Source organism: Meriones unguiculatus, chromosome 11 (assembly GCF_030254825.1).
Source record: "Meriones unguiculatus strain TT.TT164.6M chromosome 11, Bangor_MerUng_6.1, whole genome shotgun sequence".
Lineage (NCBI taxonomy): Eukaryota > Metazoa > Chordata > Mammalia > Rodentia > Muridae > Meriones > Meriones unguiculatus.
Window position 1 is genome coordinate 4259248 of NC_083359.1, and position 20665 is coordinate 4279912.

The following is a 20665-nucleotide window of genomic DNA, read 5'->3' on the forward strand; positions in this document are numbered from 1 at the left end:
CGGGGAACACCCTGCCTTGAAGAACGGCCTGAAAGTAGACCACGGCACTGGAGACCTTGGCATACTGCTTGGACTCTGGGGCTGATCAGCAGACAGGAGTAAGGGCAGATGAGCTGCGGACTTTAATTTAGAGGGCTGAGCGGGGGACATGTGTAAAACATCCTACTCTGTAAACAAGGAGGACAACATCTGCCAAGAAGCCATGGGACGTTTGAAAAGTTAGCCGCACTTAAGCCACAAATAAACTGCCAGGGCACAGAAAAAGGCATAAATAATTCAGGCCACATTCTTTGACCAGAACACAATAAAAGTAGATATTAATAATGAAAAACAAACACACAGGGCTCCCAACCTCCAAACTTCCAAATTGCTGCAAGCTTTAAAAAATGCCCTCTTAAGGGCTGTCAGGCTAAAAGAGATCTTAAAAGCATAATTACACATTATTTAGAAAAGAGTAAGGAAGAATATGTTAAAATGAATGGATAAAGCCTGCATTATAGTTTGAGGAGAATTCATAGCCTTAATTATTCTATTACCAAACCCAAAGGAACAAAATTAAATGGACTAAATATTCCTTGTAAAGATTGTGGAGGAAAAAAAAAATGACCTACAAAATAAAACAAGGAAAACAGGAGACAGGCCCCGTGAAGGAATTAATGTTAAGAGATGGGAATGACATTGGAACATAGAGTTGTCACTCTCTTTCGCCCCACCTCCCACGGGTGTGTCATGTGTGTGTGTGTGTGTTTGGTGTAGGGTAAGAATCACAACAATAAGAAAAGGGGATGAAGTAGCTTAATTTGAGGGTAACCACAAATGCTTATAATTAGGAATCAGAACACTTAAGCACAACAAATACAGGCAAGAGTTTTGTTTTTTTAATGCAAGTGCGCATGATTTCTAATCATAGATTAATAAAATCCAGACCTTCCATGAGATTCAAATTATCAAAATGATTTCAAGAACACTTGAAATGAGAGGGGAAGCAGAAAGAGAGGAAGGGAAAGAGGAAGGAGTAAGGAGGGGAGGAGAATAGGGAGATATGGGGGAGGAGAGGGAGGGTCAAGAGGAGGAGGAGGAGGAAAAAGAGGGGAGGAGAAAGAGGAAGTGGAGGAGGAACAGGAGGAAGAAGAGGAGAAGCAGCAGCAGCAGGGGGAGCAGATCTTTGAAAAGTGTACCTCCACTAAAAGGCACCAGGCCCAGATGGTTTTATGAGCTAAACTTATTAAATCTCCAAAGAAATAGCCAGACACAAGTTATCCCAAGACCCAGACACCCATGGCAGGCCTCTCAGCCTGTATATTCTGACCACTTTACACCACAGAGACAAATCATAGCTCAGTCTGGTAACAAAATGAAACGTTTTCTCTGAGCAGGTAGCAATGCTGCTGTTTTACATCTCACTGGGATACTATAAGCCCAGGTTGTTCCCCAGCTCTTTGAGGGCAGAGGCTGCCCTTTTGACCTGGACCCACTCCTTTCCCAGAAATTGCTAGGCATGCTCTATAAGCTGCATCCTGTCACCTAGCCCCGGACTCTCGGGCTCCCAGCCCTGCCAGCAGGCAGCTAAAGCCCAGGCCTCCTGCCTTTAATCCTTGTTCTTTCTTCAGTTCTAGTCTGTCAGCTGTTGGCTAATTACTGCTCATGTCAAAACAATTACTGGGAAGAAAAACTAATTTTCCATTCAACCATTTCTCCCCACACAGCAGTTTCCTCTTGACCCCGTTGTGTTGCGTGTCCTGCTACTCCAGGCAGGCACGTTCAGGAAGCTTACCAGTGAAAATGAGAACTGTTAAGCATACAAGACCCCAGGGCCCCTGCCCATGAGCTCCTCACCTTCTGGGCTTCTAATTCACCAGCCACTGGCCACAGGAGAAATGAAGCCCATGTGGGGATTTCTAGGGCCTCCAGCCTCTGAGAGGGAATTGGTCAAGGGTTACTCAGCCGTAAAGACTATAGAACAGGATGGAGATATAAGAAAAAAACATAAAATGCCAGACTCAGGGGTTTCTATGACTCAAAAGGGGGAATGAAAAGCTGCAAGCTATTGGAAACTGTAGTAACTTCAAAAACAAATGTAAACACGGGCACCCACACACTGACTTCCGCCTCATGGCCAGTCAGACAGAGGGCTCAAGAGATGAACGATGAGGAGAAGGTAAGTGGAAAAAGGAGAAGGAGGTTGATGAGGGGAGAGTGATGACAACAGGGGTTTGGGAACAAGAAAACACAGACCAACTAAGTAACAAAGCCAGGCCTGTCTGCCGCTGGGAATTCATCCTCTCAGGGGCTCTGCTTTCTTTTTTCAGCCCCAATTCCTATTATAAAAAAGTTCCTTCCTAGGTCCCAGCCTCCACATTTCTGTTGCCCAAGAAAACAAAAGAACAGGACACCCTCATGCAACTCCTTAAGCTCTGGCCTAACTTTCCATCTCTGGAATGAGCGTAGCAATTTATCCTTCCCCTGTACAAGAATCTGGGAACTCTAGGGTTCACTGTTCTAGAAATCCATCTATCTATTCTTCCTGCATTCTCTCAATCCCTCACATCCATCCAAACATCCATCTAACCATCCATCCATCCATCTACCCACTTATCTACCTAATTATTCATCCATTCATCCATCCATCCATTTTTCCACTCGTCATCCACCCATCATCCACCCAGCCACCCATCCACCTATCCATCCATCCATCCGTTGATCCACTCATCATCCACCCAGCCACCCAGCCACCCATCCATCCATCCATCCATCCATCCATCCATTGATCCACTCATCATCCACCCAGCCACCCATCCATTCATCCATCCATCCATCCATCCATCCGTTGATCCACTCATCATCCACCCAGCCACCCAGCCACCCATCCATCCATCCATCCATCCATCCATCCATCCATCCATCCATTGATCCACTCATCATCTACCCAGCCAACCACTACTACATTAAACATAGTCTCCATGGTGTTTCCCTAGCTATAACAGAACACTACTTTGGAGAGGATTCTTTATATATGTACTTATGTATGCTGTGGATATCATGGGCAGCCGTGTCTAGCACTCTTACACACACACACACACACACACACACACACACACACACACACACACACACACATCTAGGGCAACAATGCAGACTTGTATGGAATTTGCTTTTGCGAAACACAAGCTACAGATGCAGGGGATGCTAGAGTGGGTTCTGAGGTCAGCACCCTGCTTATAAGTGGGCATAGCTCTGCCTCCTTTCAGCCCCAGCATGCCTTGCAGGTACCTCCTCAATTCAACTTCTTCAGAGAATTTGGAGTCCTCGTTGGGACTCCATTCAGGGGAGTAGTTTTACAAGGATAACATTTTGTTCCAGAAACTTCTGCCTGGCCGGTTGGTCCTTCCTGTCTGCCTTGGTTGTCTAGGATGTGGACTGTGCTCCCAGAGATGAGGTGTATGCTGCGCTTTCTCCCGTGGCTGTGACTGGCTGAAAACCTAAGGGCAACACAGTGGGATCAGGTTCCCCAAACTCCCTGGACGGTTATCCACCAGGACCACGGGTTACAAAGGCTTTGAGGCCCCTGACAGGGAGCACAGGGAGCACTGTGCTCTCCTCCCCTGGTGATTTAGGCTGTGGAGTAGGTTTTGAGCCTGATAAATTGCTTGCTAGTCTGCCGTGTAGGAGGGTCCTGCTCCTCAGCGGCTGAGGCGTCCAGAGCCTCCTGACCTAGGACTGAGGTTAAGGGCTTGGAGCCCTGTAAGGGCCTCTGCCCACGGGAGACAGAGCTGTCTGCTGATACTCTCCAGGATCGCTTCTCAGGCTCCTCCTCCATTTAGGAGGAGGGCCTCACCAACCTAGACCTCTCCCTTGTACCCAAGTCCCCTTGGGCTTCTGGAGACTAAAAGATGACCCCTAGCTTAGCCTAATCACCAAGGCTGGCAAGGTCTGGCCCTAAACCCCGTTTTCCCAAGCACCCTCTCTACACCCTACCGGGACACCCTCGGTAAATAGGTGTTTTCATCTTTAAGAAAGAAAACAAACAAACAAGCAAGCAAGCAAACAACAACAAAAACCACCAGTTCATTGCACAGCACAGGCCCTGAGGCTCAGGCGGGAGCTCCCTCAGCACATTTTCTCTGTTGGATGCACCAACCACTGGCTGCAGGTGGCTTTGTAACCAAATTAAAACAAAACACAAATGCAGCAGGGCTTCAGGGCAGCACCTTACCAGAAAAGTGCATCCAAAGGAAACTTGTGAAATCCAAATAAAGCCCGACAGTTAGTTAAGAGAAACACGTGAGGCTTACTTCCTGGTTCTGACAAGCGCACCCTGGGAGATACTCACAGGGGAAACTGAGTCAAGGATCTGCAGGGTAGCCTGAGACTGTAGCTCAGTGGTAGAGGGCTTGCCTAGCCTACATGAGGCCCTGGGTCCCATGCTACCATCCCGTTCCCCAAAATTTAATTTGAAAAGAAAGAGTGTACAGGGACTTTCTCTGCTATTTTTTTTCCTACTTGTTTGTAAGCATGAAATTGTTCCCAAAAAGAGTTTTAAAGTTATTAAATTAAAGTAAGTTAAGATTTCCATGTCCCAGGCACTCTGGTCATATGAGAAGCTCAAATGGCCAGTGGCCTTGGTGTTGGGCGGGAGACACAGACGTGTTTGTGGTCCCCACAAGCCCTACAGCGAAGGCCAGCACTGCTCTCTGCTGTCCCTTGTCCTGCGGTGACTCAGGCACAACACTCAAAGAACGCCATTCCTCACTCTATTTTTCTCCCCCGTGCCTGATACTATTTCTCTCTCCACAAGCCAATACTTCCACGGTGTGTGCTAAAGCAGCCCAGAGGGGGCCTTTGACGTTACCAGCAGTTACTGAAAGGCTCTCAGGAGTTCTCTTGTGGCCTGAATGGCTTTTCATTTAGAAAGCCTGGCAGCAGGCAGCCCTAGCAAAGCCACTGAATCCACAGGACCCGTAACTCTGGTGACATTAAGAGAGGCAACAAGGGCCGGATGCCGGCCCAGTAGTCACCGTGAACATCACCCAAGACTTAAAGAGAAGAATGTGCTCATAGGGCTCAGGTTTACGTCCAGATCTCTCCTCCCCGGCCAGGAATTTGGCTGGTTTTTGTTTTTGTTTTTTTTCTAATAGCAAAAGGTGTGAACCAGCCCTGCCTTGAGCCTGAAGACAAGGTAGAAGGCAGGAGGGCCCCTGGAATTAAAGCTGAGCTCCCCCGCCCCCACCCCTGTGCAGGCTGGTGAGGTTAATCTGTGGTTTCCCGACATTGTTAAGTATCCTGTGTTTTCCTTCAGGAGGGACCAGAGGGATGTCTGTGGTCAGAAAATGTGACTTGGTGTTCTACATTACACACACACACACACACACACACACACACACACACACACACACACGGTAGAAGCTCTCCACTGATAACAGAGCCCAGTGCTGGTACAGCTTGGCAGCTGCTCATGAAGCTAGCACCACTCACCCTCCTTTTCCCACCACAGGCACAGCCAGCATGTTCCACTTTCAGCACACCTATCTTGGCAGACCCTGTCCCAGGCTCCCTCCTGTCCAGACCACCCTACCAACCAACCTCAGCCCCACCCCGGCCAGGCCCTTTTCTGTTCTTAAGCTCACTCATGAGACTGGGATTGTTCCTACCTCAGGACCTTTGACCTGGCTGTTGTTGGCCAGAGTCCCTGCCTCTCCCACCCCTCCCCAACCCTACCTTATCACTGACCCTAAATCTTGTCCTAAATGTCACTTCTTCACTGAGGTCTTCTGACTCTCCAGTCACTGTCACATTGCCCTACTTTCACTCCTTAGAGCATGGTTGGATTGCCTGGCCTGTTTCCTTTGTGCTTGTTTGTTCAAGTCTCCCATGATGTCTGTTCCCTAAGAATGGGAATCAGTGGCATTTGGGGATAAAGGTGGTTGAAGGTCCATGAGATGGCTCAGCGGGTAAGCACACTTGCTGGGCAGGCCGGACAATCGCAGCACCATCCCTGGATATCACAGTGAAAGGAGAGAACCAACTCCGCAGAGTTGTTCTCTGACCTCTGATGTGCGGTACACACAGACACACTCATAAATAAAATTAAAAAAATAAACGCGTTAATATACTACCACTGTGACTTTCACAGAAACAGAAAACTCTGAGGTCCAGGCCCTGTATGTAGTGTCTCCATTGGCAGGAGGCTACAACCCCAAGAGCCTGGGGGTTTGGTCCATCTCCGAAGCAACCTCAGGTTCTTTCTGTGTCTGTTTCTCTTCCCACAATAAAAGCCAATTTCCGTGAAACTAAATGAGAAAAAAGAGCTAGAGAAAAAACAAAAAACAAAAAACAAAACAAAACAAAAAAACCCTGTGACCTCCTACATAGAAATAAAAGTGGACATCACTTTTTCTTTATTCAGTAGACTTAGATTCAAATACAAGGAAAGAAGAAAATTGCATATCACTGGAATGGTACCTGAAGGTGGAGGGTTGATGGAGGGAAGACAGAGGTCAGAGGGAGGATGGAGAATGGATGGGGGAGGATGGAAGAGGGATGGAGGGTGGGTAAAGGAAGGGAGAGGAGTAGATGGAGTGAAGATGGTGGGAGGATGGAGAGTGGAGGGAGGATGAGGGTAGAGGGTGGTAAGGCTGGGTATAGAGGTGGGTAAAGGGAAAATGGGTGAAAAGAAGATAGGAGATGGAGAAGGGTGGGAAAAGGAGAATGATGGGAAGCAGAGTGGATGAAGGGAAGATGATGGTAGATAGACAGAGGGAGAGAATTGTTCTAGTTAGTGTTAATTGTCAACTTGACACAGCCCAGAGTTGTCTGAGAGGAAAGAGTCAACTGAGGAATCCTAGAAATCAAATAGACTTGTGGGGGCTTACCTTGATTGATATTTGGTTCAGGAGAGCCTAGTCCACTGTGGGAGGCACCATCCCTAGGCAGGTGGTCCAGGGCTGTGTAAGAAAGCTAGCTAATGATGAGCCAGTGAGCAAGCCAGCAAGCAATGTTCCTCCAAGGGTTTCTGTTTTAAGTCCTTGTGTGAGTTCCTGTCCTGACTTCCCCCAGTGATAGACTGTAACCTATTAACTGAAATAAGCCTTCCCCTGAGTGCTTTATCACAGCAACATAGGGAAATTAGAACAAGGGTAGATAGTAGAGTGGGAGCTGGAGAACAGATGTCGAAGAGACGGTAGGAGGGCAGAGGGTAGATGGCTGTCCATAGTTAACACAGTCCATAGTTAACACTGTCAAAACCAGGTCCTCTGCCATGATCACCCTCTAGGCTTCTAATATATGAATGGTGAAGAAGAGGGCTGGTGGGAGAAGCAGCATGGCCAAGACTCCAGGAAACAGGTTATAATCTCACAAACTAAAGACTTCTGCTTGCAGTAGACACACTTGAATTTTCAAATACCACTAACGGAGAAAAGGCTTCACATTCATTTGGGGTACACTCCTCAGGACATGATATAGGTCCTGCGTCCCACACTAGAATGAGCATGAAACCCAAAAGGAGATTTTACAACCGAAGACATTCTTCCCTGTCCCTGTGGGTCACAGCCTAGAGACTCCTAAAAGAGCAAGACCACTGCTGCGGGCAGCGCTGAACGGATCTTCTGTCTCCCGGGACAGTTTATGAACTCCCACTGTTGTCCTGTGAGCCCAGGGGCCTTTGCTGTGGGCCTCTCCTGTGCCCCATGGGACATTTAGCAAGACCCCTGGACCCTTCTAGAAGATGCCTGTGACTGCCCTGCTTCCCCACCACCCCCCCAACTCCCATGATAGTCTTCTTAGACCCAGATTAATGCCTCCCAGAGTTGGGATCAGACAGGCTGGCAAGAGCATGACGTGCCGCGGATGAACGCTGTGGGAGGCCCTCCAAATGTACATCCGGGTCTCTTTCAGAACAGGATGCACCCACCTAACCTCCAAAGAGAGCCTGACCACTCAGCCCCTTTGCCAGAGGGCTGGTTGTGCAGAACTCTAGGGCCTGAGGCTTGGGAAATGCCATGCTAGGCTCCTGAGGTGTGGGCAGCCATTGCCAAGGTCCCTCCTGCCCCTTTTCACCACCTCCCCATCGCTTCTTGAGCCACACTTGATGCTGTGCCGAGGAGTGCCCTTGACATGTTTCTAGGTGAAGGAGGGTCTGTGAATCTCCGCCTTCTACAGAGATCCAAGCCAGCCTCATTGGCCCTCCATCCCCCACAGGTGACAGCACAGGGCACTAAGAAGCCTGTGTGTAGTGAGAGTAGTCTCTGAAGAGGGGACTGATGACTTGTGGACTCATGCAGCAATGAAGCCGGGCCCTGTGTGGAGCCTTCAAGACCAGAGCACCAGGAGACACCTGTCCCTACCCTCAGTACACCGTGGGAGGACAGCCTCACGAGAGAGAACTTTGACTGCACTGAGGCCACATACGTGATAAAGACTGTGAGGCGGAGGGCCCCAGACAGAGAGGTCAGGGAAGGCTGCGTGGGGGAGGGAGACACAGGAGAAATTAAAAGTTCTTCTCCCTGTTGGCAGGCCCTGTCACCTTCTTAGCATCTAAGAACTAGACGGCACCTAAGACATCTCTGGACAATGCTCACACCTAGTAGAGGAACTGCACCTCCAATGCCGCCGTTCAGCTGCCTCTGCAGGATAACTTGCGTCCTCACCAAGAATCCCATCTCCTTCCCAGAACATTCTGTTCAAAAATTCCCCTGTAAAACTCCACGTCCTTTTAGCTTCTACTCCTCAGTGCTGAAGAGAGCCGTGTGGAGCTGCTCTGCCCTGCATCTGGAAAGATCTCTGACCTCTGACCTCACCCAGCCAGCTTTCATCCTGAGCACTTCGGGAGCCTGAGGTCCCCAGACCTGCAGCTGGTCCTGCCTGGGCATCACCACCATGCTGAGAAGCAGCCTTCAGGGACCTGGTCTGGACTGTCTCCAGGTCTGGTCCACAAGGTTCCACAGCAGGCTTCAGGATCCCTGGACCCGCAGTCTCATCTTCCCAGTAGTGGGTACGTAGCCCTCCCACTGCCCCCAAGCTGCTGAGTGGATCTTACCTGTTGGAGGCAGAGAGCTCCTGTGAGGGCCAGGGCTGGCTGAAATCCCAGGAGAACTGCTGGGCCGTTCCCAGGTGGTCTCTGGTCAAAGGAAAAACAAGATCATTTTGAGAATGGCATGGCGGAACCCAAGCGTCACGGAGTAGAGAGAGTCAAGGCGGTCACCTTCCTTCCTTACCTCAGCCCCATGGGAGCCTGCTTCTTGCCTGCGCTCCCTACTCCTCACACCCAGCCCTCATGGAAGAGCCTCTCTCAGCCAAGGCCCTTCTCTACACTGGACCTGAGGAGGTGGCTTCCAGCAAGAGCCTTCCACCGTCTCCCCACACCTCTCCTTCTGTCCCCATGGCTCCCATCTCTAGTCCCAGAATCTGCAGTTGCACACAGGGCATTTCTCCTCAAAGCCTGTGGCAACCTCAAACCCTGGAGCACAGAGCGAAGGGCCTTGGCCTGTAGAAAGATGGTGAGCCCTGGGTGCCTCTAGACTCTACTGCTGTGCCCTCAGCTAGGTCGCTCATTTTAGTTTTTGGAGTCCCTGTTCCACCATGTAGCCAGGGTGACTTGTGATTCTCCTAGCTCTGCCTCCCAAGTGCAGATGACAGTCATGTGCCCCCTCCCAGCCCCCTTCCCTGGCATGTTCTGTGTCTTGGTTGAACGACATGCGTTAGTGGCCTTCCTGGTTGCCTCTCCCGGCACTGAGCTCTGGGGGCTGGTCAGAACTTCACCAACACTACCGCTCTATTCCTGTCCCCCAGAGCGCAGGGCTGTGAGCAGGCTCCTCACAACATTAACTGGTGGTGAAAATAATACATTTCTGTAGTCATGTGTGGTGGCCCACATCTGTAATCTCTGCACTAGGGAAGCTGAGGCAGGAGAATCAAAAGCTTAAAGCCAGGGCTTAGCAAGATGGCTTAACAGGTAAAGGTATTCGTGGCCAAGCCTGGTGACCTGACTTTGATCCTGGAGCCCACATTGTAGATGAAAAGGAGTCTCTCTCTCTCTCTCTCTCTCTCTCTCTCTCTCTCTCTCTCTCTCACACACACACACACACACACACACACAGTAAATTTGAAGTGAGTTCAAGGCCACCCTGGACAATTTAGTGAGACTCTGTCTGGAGACAAAACCTTTTCTCACTATACACACTTTGAGAATGCAGGAGAAAGCCAGGAGGAAACAAACATTACCCATAATCCCACCCTCAGAGGTCGGCACTCCCTACAGTTTGTTTCTGTTATTTGGGGGAATCTTTTGGTAGGTTTTTTGCCGGTCTGCTGGGCCTAGCCTCAGACTTGTAGTGAGAGCTTCCTGTCTCAGTCTCTGGAGTGCCGGGGTTATAGGCGTGTGCTACTGCTCATGGCTGCTTGACTGCGTGATTGTCTTAGAAAGAGAACACGATTTCCCTGCACTCTCTCTCCATGTGACTCACTTCTCAGGCCATGACAGTGGCAAGGTAAAGAGTCAGCACCCCAGCTCTGCCTCTGGTGACCAGCACAACCTGAATCAATCCCTCAGGTACTCAGGGCCTCAGTTTCCCCTTTTGCAGAGCGAATTTTACAGCAGCAACAGTATCGGCACCCAAAGGAGGCACAGCCACACTTGCCACACTTCACACATGAGGTTTTTTTTTTAAGATTTTAAACAAAATATGAATGGATATAACATAATCCAATTAAACTTATGTCACTAAGAAGGTAATTGTTTCAGATGACGAAAACAAAACCAGCTCCCTTTTGACAGCCTCCCCTGGCTGCAAATCCAACCTGAGTTCTCTCCTCAGCTTCTGCAGAACCCCAGACCAGACACCAAGACCCCTGCCTTTGGCCTTGACAGCCACACTTAGAACCTATTCTGTGTTTTAGGAGGCATGGATTGAGGGCTCCTGGGATTTGACTTCACAGGGTAACATGGTCCCTTCCTGCCTCAATGAGGAGAATATACATGGGTGGAGAAGGGCAGCTAGACAGGGAGAAGGAGACATCCCTGAGCAAGCAGATGTGAGGTGGGGGTCAGGCCTCAGGCTGAGCGTACGAGATTTTGGGTTCCATCCCCAGGACCACAAAAGAGAGGGAACTTCCTGAGGAAGCAGACAGACCTCTAACCTAACTCCTCCATAAGGAGGTCTCTCCCCCGATCTGCCTGTGGTCAGCTTGCTTGGAAGTCAGACTGCTACCCAAGTCTATAGCACCAGCCAGGGTCAACCCAGCTTTCCTCTCCAGCTCTGGCTTCTTGGCTTCCCCAACCCAAGATCCGAAAGCAGAAATCACCTGCTCCACTGCCCCTCATCAGGCTGGCTGGGGGTCTGATAGTCCTTGGTCAGAGGATCACCGCTCCTCATGCTTCTCCCTGCATGATCTGATCTTCCTGTCTCTTGGCTCTCCCATCTCTGCCCCAGCCCTGACAGCAGACTATCAGACTGCTGGCCTCAGAAATCTCCCAGGAAGCTGCAGCCTGTCCTTGTCTGTCTGCCTAATCTGTCTTCTCGGCAGGCCCGGTTAGCCCGCCCTGGTGATTTCTGAACATTCCTCTACTGTTCTCTTTGCCTATTCCCATGCCTGGAGATCACCATCTTACGTATTTAAGAAGTCTCAAAGTGCCTCCTCTGCCATTCAGAGTTCCAAGATTGCTTCCTTTTTCTAGGCCATATACTCCCTTACCCCACAAAAAACCCACCGGAGTGGGTGTGGCAACTCTCTTAGCACATCCCCCTGCCCTTCCACCCTGCAGCTGCTCACCAACGAATTCCTCTCAAGATGCTGGCTCACCCTCCCCACCTGCACGGGAGGGCGGGAGACAGAGGTGTTCATAGTCTATGAGTCAGCATGAGGGAGTCAAAGGTCTAAGCAAAAATTCTGAGGCGCTCGCTCCCCCAGCTCAGAGATCTAGGTAGGGGTACAGAGGGCTCTCAGCAGCACCCTATTCACTGCTCGCTGGGTTCCCCAGGGCTCCTTCCCAGCATCCTCCCTGCTGACCCTTGTGCCCAGGCATCTGCCTCAGATGAACCAGGGCCCAGCATAGCACACATTTTCCAGCCCTTGGATGGTCACAGGTTTTCACCTTGACCTTGTCCTTGAGCACAGCAGCCCTGGCTGCTTCATTCCTTCAGGAGCGGTCCCTCAGCAGCCAACAGGGATGAACACTGTGACAGACCCTGAACAACCACAACCTGGTGTGCTTTTCAGCTATCTATTGATAAACAGACCCCCGTTCCACCTACACTCAGGGAAGAGCCCCAGAGAACTGGGTCCCATTTGTTTGTGCTGCTGGCTCCCTTCCTTTGGTGGCTGAGGCTACTGACCTCACACACACCGTCTCCAGCTGATGTACAGAATCTGCTCTTTCATCTTCTGGCCACCACAGGGTCCTAATTTTTGCCATTGTCTATCCAGCCTTCTGGTACCTGCTAACCTTAGCAAGCTAACAAGCAGGGAGAGACAAAGGCATGGCTTGTGAAGCTGTGCTCACTCCCACCACCGAGCAGGAGATGAAGAGCCGGAGAAGCTGGGGCTCCTCCTGGCTTCCTCCAAGGAAGACAGTGGGGAAGGGCTAGGACAGCGGTTCTCAACCTGTGGGTTGCAGAGCAGATATCCTGCCTATTGGACATCTATACTACGATTCCTAACAGTAGCAAAATTACAGTTATGATGAACCAACAAAGTAATGTTGTGGTTGGGGTCACCACAGCATGATGAACCACGGGGCATCTTGTTGCTCAGGAGGCTGTTGGAAGTGTCTTGGAACCCACAGAGAGAAGCTTCCTGAAGGTGGATACTTGCTCTCCAAGAGGCTCCTGATCGGGGCTTCTGTCCCTGTATTCTCTGCCCTAGGCCACTCCTAGTCCCTTGTAAGTGCTGTATCCTACTCCAATCTCTAGCTGGCTTTCTGCAGGAGCAGGCCTTCTGCCTGAGGCCACAGCCCAGCCTATCTCCTGGCCTTGGCCAGATGTGACCTATGTAAGACCTGAGGACAACTGTAAGCCTAGGGCAGAATTCGGCCAGACCATGTGGAGGGGCCAGGTAGAGAGAAGAACTGTGGGCTCTGACAGAGCAGTCATACCACCAGCATGGCCAGTCCTACAGGTGACACCATCCAGAAGGAGGAAGCCATTCCCAGGACTTCTGCAATGAAGATGCTATACTCCATTTCCAGTGACCAGGCTCTCCGGCCTGGTCCAAGCCAGACTAAACAGGTGGCTGAGAGCCCAACGAGCCCAGATCAAGGCTCTTGAGCATTCTCTGGGCTTCCATGGCTAGGACCCTGAGTCACTCCAGGCAGCTGCTGCCACAAGGGCCCTGGACACTGTGTAAGTTGCAGTGACATCAGATTGGAAGGAGTGAGCTGTCCCTCAGGGACCATTTTCCCACCCAACCCAATTCTCCCAGAACACACTTTCCTAACGGTAGCCACTCCCTTCGAACCTTGTCCACTGAAACCAGGGCAGCCAGACATACACAGACAACTGGGCCTGGGTAAAGCCAGCCCAGGGAGCTTGTTTTCTTAATGTGGACTCCTCACTGTGGCTTACACGGCCTGGCCTTCAGAAAACAAAACTTACGAGAGAGCTCAGTTGAACAGTTGAATGCTGTGGAAATCCAGCTTTCAAAGTACAGGTGTCTGCTCTTTAATAAATAACGATTAAACACTTAGGACGATGAGTGAGGCAAGAGCTATTAATTTGAAATAGTCACCTCTAGGCGTCTGTGCCCCTTGCTAAGACTGCCTGCATTAGGGGCTCACACCTCCACTGGGGAAGCTCAAGACCCCCCTGGACCTCCCCACTGGTTCCAAGTGTTTGCCACGGGTCCACCTACAAGCCCTTGTGTCTTCAAGTATCATCCTTCCCCACAATGGCTTAGTTCATCTCCAGGCCCATATAGTGACTTTCTTCTGCCCTCAGAGGCCGTAGGTGAACTAACAGGTACTAGCCAGCAGGAGCAAGCTTTGAAGTCCTCCCCTTTCTTGCTTCCTTATTCCTTTCTCTTTAGTGCTTCCCTTGAACCTGAGACAAGGTCCTATGTAGCCCAGGTTGGCCTTATACTCACTACGTAGCCAAGGATGACTTTGAATTTCTGATCATCTTGCCTCCACCTCCTGAATGCTGGGATTATTGTCATATTCTACCATGATCAATGTATGTATTGCTGGGTACCCAACCGGGGGGTGGGTGTGTGCTAGGCAGGCACTCTACCAACTGAGCTATAGCCCCAGCCGTGCCCCCTGGTCTTCTTGCATTCTCACTGGCCTTTGCTTAGTAGTGGTCTTAGCAGTGGCTTTTCCCTCAAGAGTGTGTACCTGGTGTGTGACCGGACTCAGGCATATGGCAGCACCAAGACCTCTCTTTCTAGCCTCTGTCCCTTCCTAGTCAGGATCAGCGTCCCTCTAAGATGCTTAGCACCAGGAATGTAAGTCATCCCAGGAGAGCTGCAGGAGCCCCTGGCCCAGAACATCTTCTTCCCACCACTTTTCAGATGCTAGATCTGCAATCACTACTTCCCCAGGATGTGAGTTTGCAGCCCCAGGATGCAAGCCCAGTTCACTTTCCCTCAGAAACCAGCAGCAGTTCCGGGTCTTCCCGTTGCCCCCTGCACGTGTGTGTCCGGGAACCTGGCTATTCAATGTCTTCTAGTTAGGAGCCTCTGGCTTCAAAACACCCAGTGGCCTCTTAAAATGAAGTGAGCCTTAAGCTCCTACCCCAGCCTCCGAGCAGGAGAGACCTTCTTCTCTCTAGACAGCTGCCTGTGCCTGGAAACATCCGGCATCTCCCCCAATGGTCACAAAACACCTGAGACAAGTGTTGTTGTTTCGTTTGGAACGAAGGAAACCAAGGCCACAGTAAGATGAGGCGTTCCCGAGACAGAGTGGTGCCAAAGGCCACCGTCTCCCAGGTACGCTTGTCATGTCTGACTGCAGTGTGTGAGCTGCTGAGCTGCAGCCAAATGATGCTATTTAATTGCTTAACCACTCTTGTGCAAAATCATCTCTTAAATTAATATAATTATGATTTACAAAACTTAGAGGCAAGGGCTCACTGTGTGTGGTATTGCTTTGTCACTGCAGGGACAACAACAGATTAAACTCCCGCCTTTCATCTTTGGCTTAAATTCTATTGATCAGGATATCTCTCTACTTATACAATTGATAAACTATTCAGTCTTGCCAGGCATGGTGATACATGTTTTTAAAACCCAGCACTTGGGAGGCAGAGGCAGGCGGATCTCTGTGAGTTCAAGGCCAGCCTGGGCTACATAGTGAGTTTCAGGCTAGCTAAGGCTACATAGTGAAACCCTGTCTCAAAAGAATCCATCCATCTATTCATCCATCCATCCTTCCACCCATCCATCCATCCATCCATCCATCCTCAATTTTACAGTTTTATATAAATATGTATACATGCGCTCCTGAACTTATGGTGGAGTTATGTTCTGATAAATCCACTGCGCTTAATACCCCCATAAACCCACTGTAAAGTTGGAAAATCTCATAGTTTCAGGAAATCTGTCTCTCTTCTCTTTCTCTTTCATTGTGTGTGTGTACATGTGTGCATGTGTGCATGTGTATTGATGTGTATGTGTATATACATTGGGCCTCCACATGCTTGCACATATGTGCACATGTACCCTTTCACACACATGTCCCCATATGTATGGAAATAAACATACACACACTTGCACATGTGTAGTTTGTGTTTAAATTTGGATTAATAAAAACTTTTCTTGTAGGGTTGGGGAGAGGAGGTTGTGCCAGGAAATAGATTCTATTAGGCCTAGTGTTGGTTAACGATAAAGATGATAAAGAGAGAGGACTAGAGGAGAACTGGTCAAATCGCGTGGCTGCTGGATTCGTGGTATTGTTGGGAGGTGGTAGCGGGCAAGAGGCGTGCGTGTGTGTGTGTGTGTGTGTGTGTGTGTGTGTGTGTGTGTGTTTGGATGAAGAAAGTCACTGGCACGTGTCCTTGGTGGCTGTATCTTTCCCTAGCCTCGCCCTGCATTTCCTTTCTCTGCTTTCTGGTGGCCTTGCTATAAACTGCCCTGCCAAGGGGATAAACAGCTCTGACATCATGAGCCCAAATGAAGCTTTCCTCCTTTACTTAATACAGCGATCAAGGAAAGGCTCAGAGAAAAGGATCTTTAAAGGAAGACACGGAAGAAGTTTATTAGGTGTCTAACACATGATTACTCCAGAGGCACTTGACAACAGGATCTGTTTATTGTCTCACGTGGTTTCAGAAGGTCAGGACTTAGACGAGGGCTTAGCAAGGTGGTTCTAGCTTGGAGATCCCCAGAAGCTGGTAGATGAAGCAACGGCACCAGAAGCCAAAACTCACTGGTACTGAGCTACACATAATATGACAGCTAACTTACCCCAGAGTGGGTGAGCAAAGAGAGATAGCAAGGCAGAAGCCATAGGTCTGCTGTAGCCTAATCCTAGAAGTCATACTTGAACCACCATGATTGCCTGGTCTCTATCAAGACCACTCTTGCAAGAGTCTGAAAAGGAAAGGGCATGAGTAGTCCTTTCTAGAAGCAATCTTGGAAGCCACCTACCAGGATTGGGAAGAAATCAGCTTTGCACTTCTCTGAAGGAAGAGAATTCCATACCCAAGGGAGAGGGAAGAAGATTCTGAGACAAAAACATGTCTGCTACCTTCCAAGAGCAGTAGAAAGGATGGTATGGCTGAAGAGGACATGGTGGACAGGGGAGAAGATGAGGTCAGAGGCGATAGGGATTGGTGGGTTTGCTCAGTGTGGGAAACGGTTCCTAAAGGATGGTTCATGGGGCCTGGAGCATCAGCATTATCCAACATGTTAGAAATGCAGTTCTCAGGTCCCGGCCTAGATCTGCTGAGGCTTGAACTGACAGGACAGGTACCAGGCACCTCCATTGTATACCCTCTAGGGGTCCTACTCTCTGTCCAGGATCTTTCTAATCACTGCAAGGATGCTGGCTTTGATTCTGAATGGCATGCTTTGAGCAATGAAGCATCACGATGCAGCAGCCACCTCTGAGCTGCTCTGTTGGGCTGGCCACCACAGCTGTCTTGTTTCTCTTTCTAACTAGCCTGACAATCTTGGGCTCTTCCCAGGCACCCTCTGAAGGAATACTAGAAATAGCATGTCAATGGCAAGAATGCAGTACAGACCACCCTTGGTGGACATCCATGGCGGCACCAGCTTTGACATCAAGAGTGAAGGTACCTATGAGGTCTGTGGGTGTCTCTCTCAGCCAAAGGCAGGGGAATCAGGACACCTGGGCGAGGCTGCCCCCATGACCTTAGCTGCAGAACTGGTCTCCTCCATGCATCATTCCCATGAGGGCATTTGGATCATTCCTGAACCATCGAATGGCAACTGAATAAAGAGATCTTGACTTGGGCGGTTTCCCTGATTGTTCCTGTGCCAGCTCTCAGCAATCCAACCCTGCTCGCATGCAGGAGTCAGGTCCTGCTGGCAGGAACAGAGCCTTAGTGAATAGAGTAACACAAGCTCTTCTCTCTAGCCAGCCATCCCACTGGCCCCTGCCTGGAGAGAACCACAGGCTCAGCTCTGCCAGATACTGAGCCGTGTCCCAGGTAGATGTTTGAGAGAAGTATGTGGGCTCCCATCCGGTGGGGGACTGGTACCTCCAAATGGACCCAAGAAGGCACACAGAGCTCTGCAGTTTCTGACCCACAGTGACCTTCAGGGAACAAGAACCTTGTCCAGAACTTTGGTTCCCTCCTCTGCTCCCCTGCTCCCTCCCAGATGCCAAGCCTCTGCCTCACCTATCCCCACCTTTGTTTTCATCTCTTTGTAGAGCACATCTCCTGGGGAAAAGGTGAGGGAGTGTCCCTCTTACCACACCAGGAATAAAGATAAGCTAGGGTGCTTTCTTTAGCATTGTTGAGCTGTTGGAGTGTCCCTTTGTGAGCCTGAAACATCTTTAGTGATTCCTGCTTCCCCCTGCAGCTCACAAGACCATTGGAACAACTCTGGGATACATGGGGGCGGAAGATCTACGCTTACAGAAGATAGAGGTTGAGGGCAACAGCTCGGTGACCCAGAGGCTTCTGGGCCACTTTGACATGTCCAGTTCTGAACTGCCGCAGGCTGCACAGTGGTCTGGAGATGGGCAGGACCCGCAGCGCTACACAGACACTGAGAGATCCTGAGAGCATGTAATGGGGGCTTGCCTGCCCCTCTGGGGAGGCAGAGCAGCGACGGGGTTGACGGCAGTGGGAAGAGAGTGTCTTGCCACTGAGGCGATGGGTGTGTGCGGCCAACTGGCAGTTCACAGCTATTAGGCCCCACGTTACGGTTGGGAAAACTGGAGGCAGACCCCAAGAAGGAAACCTTCTCTAATCCCAAACCTGATATTCCCAGACCAGAGCCTAAACTTGGTACCCAGTGCTCCAGGCTCATTTTCTGAAGCCACTTTTGCATTAAAATCACCTGGGCCATTGGTTTAAAATGCTGATTCCTAGGCCCTGGGTCTAGAGATTATGTTTAGTCCAAGGAAATGTAAGCCAGGAACCATTGTTTTTATTTTGCAATCTCAGTGATGATGAGTCAGCTATGGGGAAAACCCAGGCAGCCTACCGTTAAATCATCATGGAATCCTGTCACTGGCAGGGCCAGACAGGCCCGGCAGGTGGGTCAGACTTAGGATGAGGTAAGATACATAGTAGAAATATAGGGTAATCTGGGGAACCTCCAAGTGTTCACTGTCTCCATTCTAATCTTTTAAAACTACCAAGGTCACAGTATCTGTCACCAGAGAGTCCCTGTCTGCATGAGGCTTTGCTATCTGTTGTGGGGCCCAAGAACATTTTACCAATGGAGTCCTGAGAACTCACAGCAAGCCGGAGTCCCCAGAGTCTGTCCTGTGACAGCTGAGCATGAGGAGAGAGAAGGTGAGCACTGTGGGCATGGAGAAGGCACAGGGGTCAGGACTCCAGAGGCAGGGGGTACTTTCGTTCTGACTGGGTAGAGTCCCTGTGACCCAGTGGCCCAACTGCTGTTGTCCAGGCTTCCTCAACATTGGAGAAGGACACGAAGAACTTCCAGAGTAACTGGGAGTTTCTTCTCACCTTGTCTACACCCCCTTTCCTTCCCCTCCCACCACTGCTGATGCCCTCTGAGAGCTGAGACTGTCAGGTCAACCTGTGCCTTGCAGAGTGGAGCAGGTAATCAGGATGGGTTTGATGAATGAATAAAGACTCAGATCAACACAACCATTACAACTCAGTCCTAATGGCTGATTTAAAAATGACATGCCTTCATGTATGTATAGATAGAAAGATATGAAGACAGAACAAGATGGAGCCAGGGAACACAGAGAGCACCTCATTTTCTTCTTGGTATGTGAATTACAAAAAGCCACAGCTCTGTTTCAAAAGTGCCAAAGACCTGGGTTATAGCTCAGTGGTGCAGTGCTTGCCTTGCAAGTTAGAAGGCCATTGCCTCAGTACTGGCATGTCAAATGAAGAACGTATGACAGGAGTCTACTGAGCGCATCTGAAAGACTCTAACTAGCAGTGTTTTCAAAGCAAAGACTCATGACCAAACCTTTGGCAGAGTACAGGGAATCATAAAAAAGAAGGGGAGTTAGTCTGATGGGGAAAGGATAGGAGCTCCACAAGGACCAAATATATCTGGGCACAGGGTCTTTTCTGAGACTGACATTCAACCAAGGACCATGTATGGATATAACCTAGAACCTCCACTCAGATGTAGCCTGTGGTAGCTCAGTAACCAATTGGTTTCCCAAAGTGAGGGGAACAGGGACTATTTCTAACAGGAACTCAATGACTGGCTCTTTGGTCTCCCTGCCCCCGAAGGGAGGAGCAGTCCTGTTAGGCCACAGAGGAGGGCTTTGCAGCCAGTCCTGAAGATACCTGATAAAACAGGATCAGATGAATGGGGAGGAGGTCCCCCCTATCAGTGGACTTGGAAAGGGGCACGGTGAAGATGAGGGAGAGAGGGAGGGACTGGGAGGGAATGAGGGATCGGGACACGGCTGGGATACAGAGTTAATAAAATGTAACTGATAAAAAAAATAAAAAAAAAAGAAATACATGAAAGCGTAAAGGACATTCATGGATAGTTTACAGAAAAATACAACAGGTTAGCATGATTAGCAAATAAGAAAGGCTCTTAATCTTCCTCAGAACTGGAGAAACATAAACTAAAGAACATCACATTTTTATTCACGGGATAAATGAGGGTCTTCTGAAGTGACCATTCTTAATGCAGCTCTGGAGAAGCGGGGTAGGGAAGGGGCTGACTCTTCTGGAAAGACTGTTTGGAAGTACCTGCCAAATTCTTTTTGACTGAACAACAGTTCTAGGTTGTGTTTTTTTTTTTTTTTTTTTTAATTTTCCTTTAGTATTTTCTTGCTAGAGTAGAAAAGCCCCTGAGAGTCGGTCCAAGCGTCCATCCTCTGGGGAGTAACTGTACTGACAGAATGGCGTTCCCCGATGCGAGAGTGAGGAAGGCACATTGCTGTGTATACAAAAGTCGTCACCTTCACTAGACGGAAAAGCACGTGCTGCTTTAGGTACAGAAACTGCTGACAGAACACCCTCAAAGACATATCCTGAAAATGGAACCAAAGTCAGGTGACTGCTTGCACAGTACACCCACCTGCATGCATGGC

The 20665-nt window shown here is 49.7% G+C and overlaps 1 protein-coding gene across 18 annotated transcripts in view; it reads right to left on the reverse strand.

Moving 5' to 3' along the window:
- Gas7 (growth arrest specific 7) overlaps positions 1-20665 on the reverse strand; it is a 227857-nt gene that overhangs the window by 48769 nt on the left and 158423 nt on the right. For all 18 annotated transcript variants that reach the window (XM_060363452.1, XM_060363463.1, XM_060363456.1 and 15 more), the window contains one exon: positions 9035-9115. In XM_060363452.1, coding sequence (XP_060219435.1) covers positions 9035-9115 — 81 coding nt within the window. The remainder of the gene's footprint in view (positions 1-9034; positions 9116-20665) is intronic.